The sequence below is a fragment of the Boleophthalmus pectinirostris genome, unplaced genomic scaffold (genome assembly GCF_026225935.1).
Source record: "Boleophthalmus pectinirostris isolate CB_2022bp ecotype Guang Dong unplaced genomic scaffold, ASM2622593v1 HiC_scaffold_11, whole genome shotgun sequence".
NCBI classification, from domain to species: domain Eukaryota; kingdom Metazoa; phylum Chordata; class Actinopteri; order Gobiiformes; family Gobiidae; genus Boleophthalmus; species Boleophthalmus pectinirostris.
The window spans coordinates 18768805-18783804 of record NW_026570994.1 but is presented as its reverse complement, the minus strand read 5'-3'; the positions used below and the strand labels follow the sequence as shown (position 1 = coordinate 18783804).

The following is a 15000-nucleotide window of genomic DNA, read 5'->3' as shown; positions in this document are numbered from 1 at the left end:
TTTTTACAGATTACACAAAACTCTACATATAGGGTGACATCATTTTGTTGGTACTAACACACATAAACGACACACATCTTTGGGTTAAATCTTTATACAGAATAATTCAGGTTTAAAAAACACATTTTCACAAAAGAAATAAATATGATTAATATGTACAACATTTACAGGGGCAATATAAGAGCAAGAGTCAGGTTTAATCTAGTGAAACTCAAGGACAAGTCAGGTTTAATTTATTTAAACTCAAGGACAAGTCAGGTTTAATCTAGTCAGACTCAAGGACAAATCAGGTTTAATCTAGTCAGACTCAAGGACAAATCAGGTTTAATCTAGTTAGACTCATGGACAAGTGAGGTTTAAATAAATCCAACTCATGGACTAAAATCAGGTTTAATCTAGTCTAACTCAAGGACAGGAGTCAGGTTTAATCTAGTCAACTCAGGGACAAGTCAGGTTTAATCTAGTCAGACTCAAGGATAAATCGGGTTTAATCAATTTAAACTGAAGGTCAAGAGTCAGGTTTATTCTAGTCAAACTCAAGAACAACAGGCAAGTTTAATCTAGTCAAACTCAAGGACAAATCAGGTTTAATCTAGTCGAACTCATGGACAAGTGAAGTTTAAATAAGTCCAACTCATGGACTAAAATCAGGTTTACTCTAGTCTAATTCAAGGACAAGTCAGGTTTAATCTAGTCGAACTCAAGGACAAGTCAGGTTTAATCTAGTCAAACTCAAGGACAAGTCAGGTTTAATTTAGTCAAACTCAATGGAGAATACACATGTAGTTTTTAGTCACTATTTCAACTATTCAGTGAGCCAACAAGATATTTGGGAAAAAAATAACTATGTATTTTGTATTTTTTGTGGTAATGAATTTTAAATTAGAACTAGATTAAACAGGGAATAAACCAAGGTCTAAACTGGGACTAAACCAGGGACTAAAGCAATGTTTAACCAGGACTAAACCAGGATTAAACCAGTTTTAGTCAGTAGAAAAAAAATAAATATCCAATTTAAAATTTTCCTGAATCCTGATTGGTTGTCTGATCTCAGTGCTGCTTGGTGATTGGCTGCTGCTGGTCCTTCTTCAGACTTGGTCCTGTTTAAAAAGGAAAAAAAAAAAAAAAAACTCACAATGTTTAACCAAAGCAATGTTTAACCAGGACTAAACCAGGTCTAAACCAGGTCCAAATCAGGGCTCAATCAGGTCTAAACCAGAACTAAACAAGGTCTAAACCAGGACTAAACCAGAATTAAATCAGGTCCTAAACTAGGACTAAACCAGGTCTATACTAGGTCTAAATCAGGTCTCAATCAAGTCTAAAACAGGTCTAAACCATAACTAAACCAGGACTGAACCAGATCTAAACCAGGACTAAACCAGGACTGAACCAGATCTAAACCAGTTCTGAACCAGATCTAAACCAGGTCTATATTAGGTCTAAATCAGGTTTAAAACTGGACTCAACCAGGACAAAACCAGGTCTAGACCAGGATCAAGTTGTAACCTGGACTCAAACCTGGACTGAGCCAGGACTCCTGAAAAGGAGCTGTTAATATGAAAACTACCACTTCATGACATCACAAGGTGGAACAGAGCATTTTGAGCTTTGGAGCTGTAAACAGACTAATAATAATAATAAAAACAAAACTCCAGTTCAGTTTTTGAGGAGAAAACAACATTATAACACGACTTAAAGTTCAGTTTTCGTACTTTAAATGTTAATAAATATTTACCGGTTTGTTCCGTACAGTCGATCGGTTTCACACTTTTGGCTTGAACCACGGAGCAACTCGGAGTTAGGAAAGTCCTGGTCTCGTACTCGGACTTAGAACCGGACCAGGACTCAATCTCGGGCTTGGACTTGGACCCGGTCTTGGTCTGGACTTTTTGTAGAACCACTCGGTACTTACAGGAGAACAGCAGCCCCGACAGACTCACGAAACTCTCCTACAGGAAATCAGGAAATACACGGGCAAAATGAATATTAGAATTTAAAAAGTGAACAAATCGTAAATATTTAGTGTTAAAACTTTTACCTCAGTTACAATTTTCTGCATTTCTTTGGTCAGGTTGTGGCTACAGTGTTCAGGACTCCACTGGACTTTGTAAAACTCTGTCGAAGAGTCTGAAAAAAAATGTAGAAGAAAAGAACTGTCTCTTTATCAGCTTATTTTATCATAATTTCTTTTTATACTTTTGTTTATAAATCTTAAAAGGTGCACTGTGTACTGTGTATCTAAACCAGGACTAAAACCAGGACTAAACCAGAACTAAAACCAGGTCTAAAACAGGACTAAAACAGGACTGAACCAGAACTAAAACAGGACTAAAACTAGAACTAAAACCAGGTCTAAAACAGGACTAAAACAGGACTGAACCAGAACTAAAACCAGGTCTAAAACAGGACTAAAACAGGACTGAACCAGGACTAAAACAGGACTAAAACTAGAACTAAAACCAGGTCTAAAACAGGACTAAAACAGGACTGAACCAGGACTAAAACAGGACTGAACCAGGACTAAAACAGGACTGAACCAGGACTAAAACAGGACTGAACCAGGATTAAAACAGGACTGAACCAGGACTAAAACAGGACTGAATCAGGACTAAAACAGGTCTAAACCAGGACTAAACCAGGTCTAAACCAGGACTAAAATCAGGACAAAACCAGGTCTAAACCAGGACTAAACCAGGACTAAAATCAGGACTAAACCAGGACTAAACCAGGTCTAAACCAGGACTAAACCAGGAGTAAACCAGGAGTAAACCAGAACTAAAACCAGGAGTAAATCAGTACTAAAACCTCAACTAAACCAGGACTAAACCAGAACTAAAACCAGGTCTAAACCAGGACTAAACCAGGACTAAAATCAGGACTAAAACCAGAACTAAAACCAGGACTAAAACGAGGACTAAGACCAGGACTAAACCAGGACTACAACCAGAAGTAAACCAGGACTAAAACCAGGAGTAAACCAGGACTAAAACCAGGACTAAACCAGGACTAAAACCAGGACTAAACCAGGACTAAACCAGGACTAAACCAGGACTAAAACCAGGTCTAAACCTGTAAGAGGAGAGAGTGGAGAGAGTAAGAGAGAAAGTGGGAAAGAGAGAAAGAATGAGGAAGAGAGAGGAGAGACAGAGAGAGAGAGGAGGGAAAGAGAGAAGAGAGTGGAGAGCAAGAGAAAGATTGGGAAAGAGAGAGAGAATGCGGAAGAAAGAGGAGAGACAGGGAGAGGGAGAGTGTGGAGAGAGAGAAGAGAAGAGAGTGGAGGGAGAGGAAGGAAAGAGAGAAGTGCCAGAAAGAGAGGGAGAGAGAAAGAGAGTGGGTAGGGGAAGCGATAGAGGAGAGAGAGAAACAGAAAAAGACACAGACTTGGATGTTTTGCTGGTACCTTTTTTCCAGTACAGGTGAACTCTGAGCTCTCCGTCCTGGTAAAACGGAGTCCCAACGTTTAAGAAGGATTCAGGAAGAAATGATCGAAGGAGAGGAGCTGTGGAGAAAATGACATTCAAGTTAGTTTAAAGATCCAATATTGCACAAAACTGACTCTTGTGAGATTTAAGTTGAGTTATAATGTTGTTTCCTTCTCAAAAATAGACCTGGAGTTGTGTTTTGTTTCATTGTTAAAACAGGACTAAAACAGGACTGAACCAGGACTGAACCAGGACTGAACCAGGACTAAAACAGGACTAACCAGGACTGAACCAGACTAAACAGGACTGAACAGGACTGAACCAGGACTAAAACAGGACTGAACCAGGACTGAACCAGGACTAAAACAGGACTAAAACAGGACTGAACCAGGACTGAACCAGGACTAAACAGGACTAAAACAGGACTGAACAGACTGAACAGGACTAAAACAGGACTAAAACAGGACTGAACCAGGACTGAACCAGGACTGAACCAGGACTAAAACAGGAATAAAACAGGACTGAACCAGGACTGAACCAGGACTAAAACAGGACTAAAACAGGACTGAACCAGGACTAAAACAGGACTGAACCAGGACTGAACCAGGACTAAAACAGGACTGAAACAGGACTAAAACAGGACTGAACCAGGACTGAACCAAGACTAAAACAGGACTAAAACAGGACTGAACCAGGACGAATCCAGAACTAAAACAGGACTGAACCAGGACTAAAACAGGACTGAACCAGGACTAAAACAGGACTGAACCAGGACTAAAACAGGACTGAACCAGGACTAAAACAGGACTAAAACAGGACTGAACCAGGACTAAAACAGGACTAAAACAGGACTGAACCAGACTAAAACAGACTAAAACAGGACTGAACCAGGACGAATCCAGAACTAAAACAGGACTGAACCAGGACTAAAACAGGACTGAACCAGGACTAAAACAGGACTGAACCAGGACTAAAACAGGACTGAACCAGGACTGAACCAGGACTAAAACAGGACTAAAACAGGACTGAACCAGGACGAATCCAGAACTAAAACAGGACTGAACCAGGACTGAACCAGGACTGAACCAGGACTGAACCAGGACTGAACCAGGACTGAAACAGGACTGAGTGTCGGGACAGGCCCGGAGGTGCACGGTTGTCGAGTTGAGTTGTCGGATGATCAGGACTGAGACCGGAACCAGATCAGGACCAGGACTGAGACCAGTTTAGTGTTGGTTTAGTCCTGGTTTTGTCTTGTTTTAGTGTTGTTTCAGTCCTGCTTCAGTCCTGTTTTAGTCCTGGTTTAGTCCTAGTTTTAGTTCTGGTTTATCTGTTTTTTCCAAAATAGTTGTTTTTTCATTTTCTTACTTTTGGTTTTATATTGAAAAATGAATGAACGAATGATACACGGATTGTTTTCCCTGATCATTTCATTTATCGGGACTTAACCAGGTCTAAACTGGAACTAAACCAGGACTAAACCCCAAATGTTAGTCTTGCTGTATTTATCCACCCACTTCACAACATCTGGGAGGGCATCTGACTTACCGTGAGTGCTGAACTGAATTGTAGATTTTTTAGATTTGAGAAGATTTTGTCTCCAGAACGAAACGGCCTGAACCTCCACAGAGTAAGTCCTGTTCTGACGCAGACTCCAGAGAGACACAGAGGACTGAAACCAGGAAGAATTAGAACAAAATTAAATAAAAGATCAGGACTAAACCACGACTATACCAGAACTAAAACAGGGACTAAACCAGACTAAAAGACTAAACAGGACTAAAGACTAAACAGGACTAAACCAGGAAACCAGGCCTGAAAAAAAGACTAAACCAGGGACTAAATCAGGACTAAACCAAGACAAAAAACAGACTAAACCAGGACTAAACCACGACTATACCAGAACTAAAACAGGGACTAAACCACGACTAAACCAGGGACTAAACCAGGACTAAATCAGGACTAAACCAAGACTAAACCAAGATTAAGCCAGGAATTAAACCAGGTCTAAATCAGGACTATACCAGGGACTAAACCGGGACTAAACCAAGACTAAACCAGGGACTAAACCAGGACTAAACCAGGCCTGAAAAAAAGACTAAACCAGGGACTAAATCAGGACTAAACCAAGACAAAAAACAGACTAAACCAGGACTAAACCAGGACTATACCAGAACTAAACCAGGGACTAAACCACGACTAAACCAGGGACTAAACCAGGACTAAATCAAGACTAAATCAGGACTAAACCAAGACTAAACCAAGACTAAACCAGGACTAAACCAAGATTAAGCCAGGAATTAAACCAGGTCTAAATCAGGACTATACCAGGGACTAAACTGGGATTAAACCAAAAGACTAAACCAGGGACTAAATCAGGACTAAACCAAGACAAAAAACAGACTAAACCAGGCCTAAAAAAGGACTAAACCAGAATAAACCAGGGACTAAACCAGGACTAAATCAAGACAAAAAACGGACTAAACCAGGACTAAAACAGAGACTAATACAGGTCTAAACCAGAACTAAACCAGGGACTAATACAGGTCTAAATCAGGACTATACCAGGAGTAAACCAGAGACTAAACCAGGACCTAATCAGAACTAAAAGAGGACTAAACCAGAACTAAACCAGGTCTAAACAGAACTAAACAGGACTAAACCTGAAACCAGGACTAAATCAGGACTAAACCAGAACTAAACCAGGTCTCACCTCTCTGACAGTCTTCCTCCTCTTCTTCTCAGCTGGTCTTGGTTTAGTTCCAGGTTTTGGTTCTTCCGAGGTCCAGCTCCATGAGACCGAGTAGAACTGGACTGGGATTCGCTGTTCCAGACTGGAATCCTGGACCTGGTCTGGGTCTACAGGAGGTTCCCAGATGATCCGGACTGAAGCGGACCGACCCGGACCAAAGGTGAGGTTGGAAACTTGGAGGTGGGAGGGGGGAGGAGGAGGAGACGGCTCTGGAGGAGATCAGGATCCAAACAGAGAGACAGTAAACCAGATGCCCTTCCAGAGAGATTATTTCAATATCAATATAACCAAATGGACTAAACCAGGACTAAATCAGGTCTATAACTGGTTTAAACTAGGAGTAAACCAGGACGTACGTCGTTCTAAACCAGGACTAAATCAAGACTAAACCCAGACTAAACCAGAACTAAAACCAGTTTAATCCAGGACTAAAATCAGGACTAAAACCAATCTAAACCAGGGCTAAAATCAGGACTAAAACCAGTCTAAACCAGGACTAAAATCAGGACTAAAGCCAGTCTAAACCAGGACTAAAACCAGTCTAATCCAGGACTCAAATCAGAACTAAAACCAGTTTAAACCAGGGCTAAAATCAGGACTAAAACCAGTCTAAACCAGGACTAAAGCAAGACCAAGACTAAACAGGATTAAAACTGGGACTAAACCAGAACTAAAACCAGTCTAATCCAGGACTAAAATCAGAAATAAAACCAGTCTAAACCAGGACTAAACCAAGACCAAGACTAAACAGGATTAAAACTGGGACTAAACCAGAACTAAAACCAGTCTAATCCAGGACTAAAATCAGAACTAAAACTAGTCTAAACCAGGACTAAACCAAGACTAAACCAGGATTAAAACCCGTACTAAACTAGAACTAAAACCAGTCTAAACCAGGACTAAAATCAGAACTAAAACTAGTCTAAACCAGGACTAAACCAAGACTAAACAGGAATAACACCCGCACTAAACCAGGCCTAAACTTGCATCGTCTTTGTGACTATTACTATGCTATGCTACTTCTATTCCTGCTGATATTATTAGTTGTATTACTGTTACTACCACTCCTACTCCTCTCTCACATAGAGTACTACATGTATAGTAGTAGTAGTAGTACTAGTAGTAGTAGTACCTGTGCTGGAGTGTACGTGTTTACTCGGGGGGGTGAATCCTCTGGAGCCCTGGGAGTTCACCGCTGACACTCTGAACTGGTACCAGCGCCCGGGCCGGAGCCGGACCAGGAGCCGGGGGGAGGACGTCTGCACAAAAAGGTATGTGTATGGTAAAATGTTCAGCAGTTACCGTGGAGACACAAAGCACTACTGCGCTCCTACTCTACTACTACTGCTACTATTATTATTACTACTACTACTGCTACTGCTGCTACTGCTACTACTGCTACTTCTACTATTACTACTATCACTACTATTACTACTACTACCACTGCTACTACTATTACTACTACTATTACTACTTCTACCTCTACGATTACTACTACTACTACTAGTACTATTACTACTACCACTACCACTACTACTACAACTACGATTACTACTACTACTACTTCTACTATTACTACTACTACAACTACTACTACTATCACTGCTACTACTACTATTTGTACTTTACTTAAGTATATTTTACTATATTTTTGAACAGGACTGAAAACTAAAAGTATTTTTATTATAGTTTGTGACCTGCCTGAGGTTTATTTTAACACGTTCATAGTTTGAGTAAACAAAAATATACAAAAAAAAAACAACAACAACAAAAAAACAAAAACAGATTAAGTTATTTCTGCTGAACAAAATTCTGTATCAACATCGCTATCTGTGTGAAATACTTAGGTTTTTTACTCTTTAAGAACATTTTAAACGGGTACTTTCATACTTTTACTTAAGTAGATCTTTCATGTGATACTTTTACTTTTACTTGAGTTTTTTTTTTTTGCTGTACTTTTACTTTAGTGACAATATCATTTACTTTTCCCACCACTGTTTACAACCTTATGGACCCTCACCTGTGCCACCTCCTCCCAGCTGGTGGCGCTGTCCTCGCTGGGCTGGATGCCAAAGTTCCACCTTCGCTGCAGAACATAAACAACCGGATCCACAGAGACACCGGACCGACCCGACCACCTGACCTCCACCTCCCCAGACGCCTCCTCCCTGAACATCAGCTCCCTCCTGGGCTTCAGAGGCACTCCTACAGAGCAGAGAGGTAAGAGGACTGAACCAGGACTGAACCAGGACTGAACCAGGACTGAACCAGGACTGAACCAGGACTGAACCAGGACTGAGCCAGGACTGAGCCAGGACTGAGCCAGGACTGAGCCAGGACTGAGCCAGGACTGAGCCAGGACTGAATCAAGACTGAACCAGGACTGAACCAGGACTGAACTAGGACTGAACCAGGACTGAACCAGGACTGAGCCAGGGCTAAACCAGGACTGAACCAGGACTGAGCCAGGGCTAAACCAGGACTGACCCAGGACTGAGTCAGGACCTAAACCAGGACTGAACCAGGGCTGAACCAGGGCTAAACCAGGGCTAAACCAGGGCTAAACCAGGACTGAGCCAAGGCTAAACCAGGACTGAACCAGGACTGAACTGGGGCTAAACCAGGACTAACCCCAGACTAAATTAGGGCTAAAACAGGACTGAACCAGGTCTAAGCAAAATCTTCCCCAAATCTAAACTAGGACTAAAGCAGGTTTATTACAGATGTAACCCAGGACTATTCCAGTCTAAAGCCGGTCTATTCCAGGACTAAACTCGGGCTATCCCATGACTAAGCCAGGACTAAACCCGTTCTATCCCAGGTCTAAACCCGGACTGACCGGCGTAGATCTGGTCCGGGTTCTGGCAGGTCTGCCCACAGCCGTTGGAGCAGCACTTCCTGGCTTTGGGGCAGTCGTGGTCGTGGGCACAGCTCTGGACACAGGCGGCGTCGAAGCCCTGAGCGCGGTCTGGACCCGGGCACTGACCCTGCTTCAGAGAGAGCGCCGAGACCAGGAACTGACAGCTGCTCACGCACTCCCACGGCATCATGGGAAATGTAGTCTGGAAGGGAGAGGAGAGGTGTAAGATATTATAAAGGTAAAAAAAAAACTGCTACTGCAACTATACTTGAAACTACTACTACTACATAATACTACTACTAACGCTGGTACTACTACTACTACTACTACTTCTACAACTATAGTTAATACTAGTAACACTGGTTCTACGACTACTACTACTACTACTAACTACTACTACTACTACCACTACTACCACTACTACTACTACTACTACCACTACTACTACAGTTAATACTCATAACACTACTACTACTACTACTACTACTACTACTACTACTACCACTACTACTACAGTTAATACTCATAACGCTAGAACTACTACTACTCCTACTACTAGTACTACAGTTAATATTAGTAACAGTGGTACTACTACTACTACTACTACTACTACTACTACTACTACTACTACTACTAATACTATGACAGTTAATTCTTGTAACACTGGCACTACTACTACTACTACTACTACTACTACTACTACTACTACTACTACTACTACTACTACTACTACTACTACTACTACTACTAGTACTAATACTACTACAGTTAATACTCGTAACTCTGGTACTACTATTACTGCTACTACTGCTAATACTAATAATACTAATACTACTACAGTTAGTATTAGTAACACTACTACTACTGGATCAAAACAGGACTAAATCAAACCAACTGAACTAAAACCAAGTCTAGAACAGGAATAAACCAGGAATAAGACTAAACCTGGAGTAAACCAGGACTAAACTAGGACTATATAATAGACCAATAGTCTTTACCTGACACATCTGGTCACAGCTGCTCCTCTTCTTCATTACCCATGATGCTTTGCAGGGCTCCAGGCACTGTCCACAAACACAAAATAATTACAAAACATGAGGTGAGTCCTAGTTCAGTCCTGTTTTAGATATGGTTAAATCCTGGTGTAGTCCTTCAGTCCAGGTTGAGTTCTGTTTAGTCCTTTTTAAGTTCTGGTTTAATACTAGACTAGTCCAGGTTCTTCCCTGGTTTAGGCCCAGTTTAGCCCTGTTTTAGTCCTGGTTTAGTCCTCATTAATCCTGGTTCAATTGTTATTTAGTTCTGGTTTAGTTGTTTTTTAGTCCTGGTTTAGTAGTGTATTAGTAACAGCACCTTTTTAGGAGTCCTGACTCAGTCCAGGATTGAGTCCAGGTTACAACTTGGTCCTGGTCTAGACCTGGTTTTGTCCTGGTTTGAGTCCAGGTTACAACTCGGTCCTGGTCGAGACCTGATTTTGTCCTGGTTTAGTCCTGATTTAGACCAGGTTTAGATCTGTTTAGTCCTGTTTTAAACCTGTTTTAGACCTGACTGAGACCTGATTTAGACCTAGTAAAGACCTGGTTTAGTCCTAGTTTAGACCTGGTTTAGTTCTGGTTTATTTCTGGTTTAGTCCTGGTTCAGTCTTTACTTAGTCCTGGTTTAGTCCTGGTTTTATTTTTTCACAGTTGTATTAAACAGACGATTTCAGTCTTAAATTCCTTGGTCCATTATAAAGCCGTGTTCCTTCAGCTTCACTCTGACATTATCTATAAAAGTCTGTCGAAAAACTGCTAACCCGGGATTAAAACTGTCTCTGCGTTCAGATTATAATCTCTGTGATGTTCCCGACGCCTGGATTTGTCAAATGGAGTTTTCAGCACGAGGCGTTTCAATTTCCTCTCACAGAATCGGCCTCTTTAAAACCCAGTCTGAAATAAACGGTGCTTTTTTAAGTGTTCTACATGTGTTAATCTGTCATGGACTAATCCAGGTCTAAACCAGGACTGAACCAGGTTTACACCAGGTCTGAACCAGTTCTAAATCAGGTCTAAACACGGACTAAACCAGTTCTAAACCAGGTCTCAATCAGGTTTATAACAGGTCTAAACAGGGACTAATACCAGGTCTAAACCAGGTCTAAACAAGAGCTAAACCAGATCTAAATCAGAAGGACTAAACCAGTTCTAAACCAGGTCTAAGTGAGGTCTAAACCAGGTCTAAACAAGGACTAAACCAGATCTAAATTATGAGGACTAAACCAGTTCTAAACCAAGTCTAAATCAGGTCTAAACGAGGTCTAAACAAGGACTAAACCAGATCTAAATCAGGTCGAAATCAGGTCTAAACCAGGTCTAAATCAGGAGGACTAAACCAGTTATAAACCAAGTATAAATCAGGTCTAAACGAGGTCTAAACCAGAACTAAAACAAGTCTAAATCAGGCCTAAAGCATGTCTAAACAAGGACTAAACCAGATCTAAACCAGGTCTAAACAAGGACTAAACCAGGTCTAAATCAGGAGGACTAAACCAGTTCTAAACCAAGGCTAAATCAGGTTTAAACCAGGTCTAAACAAGGACTAAATCAGGTCTAAATCAGGTCTAAACCAAGTCTGAACAAGGACTCAACCAGATCTAAATCAGGAGGACTAAACCAGTACTAAACCACATCTAAATCAGGTCTAAGAGAGGTCTAAGACAGGACTAAACCAAGTCTAAATTAGGTCTAAACCGGGTCTAAACAAGGACTAAACCACGTCTAAATCAGGTCTAAACGAGGTCTAAACCAGGAATAAACCAGATCTAAACCAGGTCTAAATCAGGTCTAAACAAGGACTAAACCAGGTCTAAATCAGGTCTAAACCAGGACTAAACCAGGACCAGCCTAGATCTAAACCAGTCATAAACCAGATATAACCCAGTACTTAACCAGGTCTAAACCAGGTCTAAACAAGTTTTAAATCAGATCTAAACCAGGTCTAACCCAGGACTAAGCTCGGACTTTTATATTTATTTACATTATGAATATTAATCTAAATATTTTCCGTAGTTAAACTCACCGTTGCGCACTGTTTGGAGCTCTGACACCAGTCCAAAGACGCATTGTTCTGAAAAAAAAAAAAAAAAAAGACAAAAACGATGAGCTTTTGGTACAGTTTTCACATTTTGAATTCAGTATTTTTGCCCATTTCTACTTTAAGCCGTTTTTTAATCGGTTTTGTGTAATATAAGACCTTTAAATACATAATACCCAGTAGCTGTTTATTAGAGTACAACATGAGCCGTGGTGATTGTAGCGTTAGCATTAGCCGTCGATAAATAACTGGAGCATGAAACCTCCTCCGGGCGTTAGCGTATCAGCACAAGAACCATCCACTCACAGTGTACTGAAGCTGTAAGAGACTTTCTTTTATCAACTTTAAATTCACAGGTCAAATGTGTCCACGAGCATTATCGTCCTGGTCCAGTCTTGGTTTGGTCTCGGTCTAGTTCTAATATAGTCCTGGTTTAGTCCTGGTTTAGCCCTGGTTAAGTCTTACTTTAGTCCTGGTTTATCCTTGGTTTAGCACTAGTTTAGCCCTGGTTTTAGCACTAGTTTAGTCCTGGTTTAGCCCGAGTTTAATTCTTGTTTAGTCCTGGTTTAACCCTAGTTTAGCTGTCGTTTAGCCCTGGTTTAGTCTTGGATAAGTCCTAGTTTAGTCTTAGTTTAATCCTAGTTTAGTCCTATTTTAACCCTGGTTTAGTCCTAGTTTAGTCCTGGTTTAGCCCTAGTTTAGTTCTTGTTTAGCCCTGGTTTAGTCCTGGTTTATTCTTGGTTTAGCCCTAGTTTAGTTCTCGTTTAATCCTGGTTTAGTCCTGGTTTAGCCCTAGTTTAGCTCTTGTTTAGCCCTCGTTTAGTCCTGGTTTAGTCTTGGTTACACCCTAGTTTAGTTCTTGTTTAGTCCTTCTTTATTCCTGGTTTAGTCCTGGTTAAGTCCTGGTTCAGTCCTGGTTTAGACCTGGTTTAGACCTGGTTCAGTCCTGGTTCAGTCCTGGTTTAGACCTGGTTTAGTCCTGGTTCAGTCCTGGTTTAGTACTGGTTCAGTCCCAGTTTAATCTTGGTTTAGTCCTGGTTTAGCCCTGGTTCAGTCCTGGTTTAGCCCTGGTTTAGTCCCTCTGTTCAGTATTTGTAAATGGACACGTGCTGAGTATTGATTGGCTCCACGTGAACTATCGGTTAGGCCACGAAAGAATCGACATTTTTTAACCATGAAACAGCAGTGTTACATAACAAAGTACAAGTAGTAAAGTGCTGTACTTAAGTAAAAAATTCAGATATTTCTACTTTACTTGCGTACATTTTAAAGTGGATAGTTTTTACTTTTACTTCACTACATTTGAGAGCAGGTATCTGTACTTTCTACTCCACTACAAAGCAAAATCCCGTTTGTTAAGTGAGAGGTGCAGAAGACAAACAGACTGAGCTGCACTTTCTTGTTCTTGTGGTTTTACAGCAACATCACGTCTCGGTCTCTTTGCAGTGGAAGGTGTTTCTTGGTGAACAGTTGGAGCCTTTCACTTTGGCGTTGACTTTTTCCATTTTCGTCCTTCCTGTGGATCCGTCCTGCCCATCGCCTTCACATTTCACTATTTTTCAATTCCGTTGGGAAGAGAAACAGTTTGAACGGAGGTTTACAGTCACACACATCTGATTCCCTTTTGCATTTATGGAGTTCGCAAACTTCCGAAGCCCGTTTTCCGCTGTTAGGATCCAACAACCACATAATTATGATGTACGAATCCCAAAACTAAAATATGACAATATCAGAACCAGAAACAAAAGTGATATGGTTCAAAAGACTTGAAAAGATCGACTTTGACAACAGACACATCCCACTGGGAAAACAAACATGGCGGTTTGATGCTCATTTTTTCGGAGGATCCTTCCCAGTATGAATTACACAATGACCGGAAGTCTGAAATTCGAGATGCATGTATAGTAGTTTAGTTTAGTTTAAGTTTAAGTTTAAGTTTAGTTTTAGTTTCGTTTCGTTAAGTTTTAGTTTAGTTTTGTTTCGTTAAGTTTTAGTTTAGTTTTGTTTAAGTTTAATTTAGTTTTAGTTTAGTTACGTTTAGTTTGGTTTTGCTTTAGTTTAGTTTAATTTCGTTTTAGTTTAGTTACGTTTAGTTTAGTTTTAGTTTAATTTAATTTCGTTTTAGTTTAATTTAGTTTTAGTTTAGTTACATTTAGTTTGGTTTTGGTTTAGTTTAGTTTAATTTCGTTTTAGTTTAGTTTTAGTTTAGTTACGTTTAGTTTTAGTTTAGTTTAATTTAATTTCGTTTTAGTTTAGTTTAGTTTTAGTTTAGTTTAATTTAATTTCGTTTTAGTTTAGTTTAGGTTTTTTAGTTTAGTTTAATTTAGTTTAGTTTAGTTTAATTTAGTTTTAGTTTAGTTTAATTTAGTTTAGTTTAGTTTTATTTAGTTTTAGTTTAGTTACGTTTAGTTTAGTTTAGTTTTATTTTAGTTATGTTTAGTTTAGTTTTAGTTTAGTTTAGTTTAGTTTAGTTTAGTTTAGTTAAGTTACATTTAGGTCTAAATCAAGAGGACTAAACCAGTTCTAAATCAGATCTAAACAAGGACCTAGTTAAGTCCTGGTTTAGTTTAGTTTAGTTTAGTTTTATTTTAGTTTAGTTTGTGAGTATCTGAGGAGCTCTCGATGACAGTTGTGTTACAGACAGAGCAGAGCCTGGAGTCAAACATCTCAACACGAGTCACATAATCAAAATAATGAGGATCTCGCTCTGAAAACACAAACCTCGACCTCTGGGCCCGGGTCAAATAATGTGGTAGAAATCATAATTAGAGTTGTAAAAAGAAAAGAAATTGAACTCGATATCGATACTAATCGATAGTAAAACTAATATAGAAACTAGTAGTGGTCTAAACCAGGACTGAACCAGGTCTGAATGAGGTCTAAATAAGGATAAA

General features: G+C 40.0%; 1 protein-coding gene across 1 annotated transcript in view; it reads right to left on the bottom strand.

Moving 5' to 3' along the window:
- Window positions 1-78: 78 nt before the first annotated feature.
- The window catches only part of anos1a (anosmin 1a), a 15860-nt gene continuing 938 nt past the window's right edge, over window positions 79-15000 (bottom strand). The window contains exons 2-12 of the mRNA XM_055166116.1: window positions 12092-12139; window positions 10036-10101; window positions 9017-9239; window positions 8198-8382; window positions 7310-7436; window positions 6139-6386; window positions 4974-5097; window positions 3404-3502; window positions 2042-2130; window positions 1739-1952; window positions 79-1100 (exon numbers count right to left, since the gene is read on the bottom strand). Coding sequence (XP_055022091.1) covers window positions 1051-1100; window positions 1739-1952; window positions 2042-2130; window positions 3404-3502; window positions 4974-5097; window positions 6139-6386; window positions 7310-7436; window positions 8198-8382; window positions 9017-9239; window positions 10036-10101; window positions 12092-12139 — 1473 coding nt within the window. The 3' untranslated portion in view covers window positions 79-1050. The remainder of the gene's footprint in view (window positions 1101-1738; window positions 1953-2041; window positions 2131-3403; window positions 3503-4973; window positions 5098-6138; window positions 6387-7309; window positions 7437-8197; window positions 8383-9016; window positions 9240-10035; window positions 10102-12091; window positions 12140-15000) is intronic.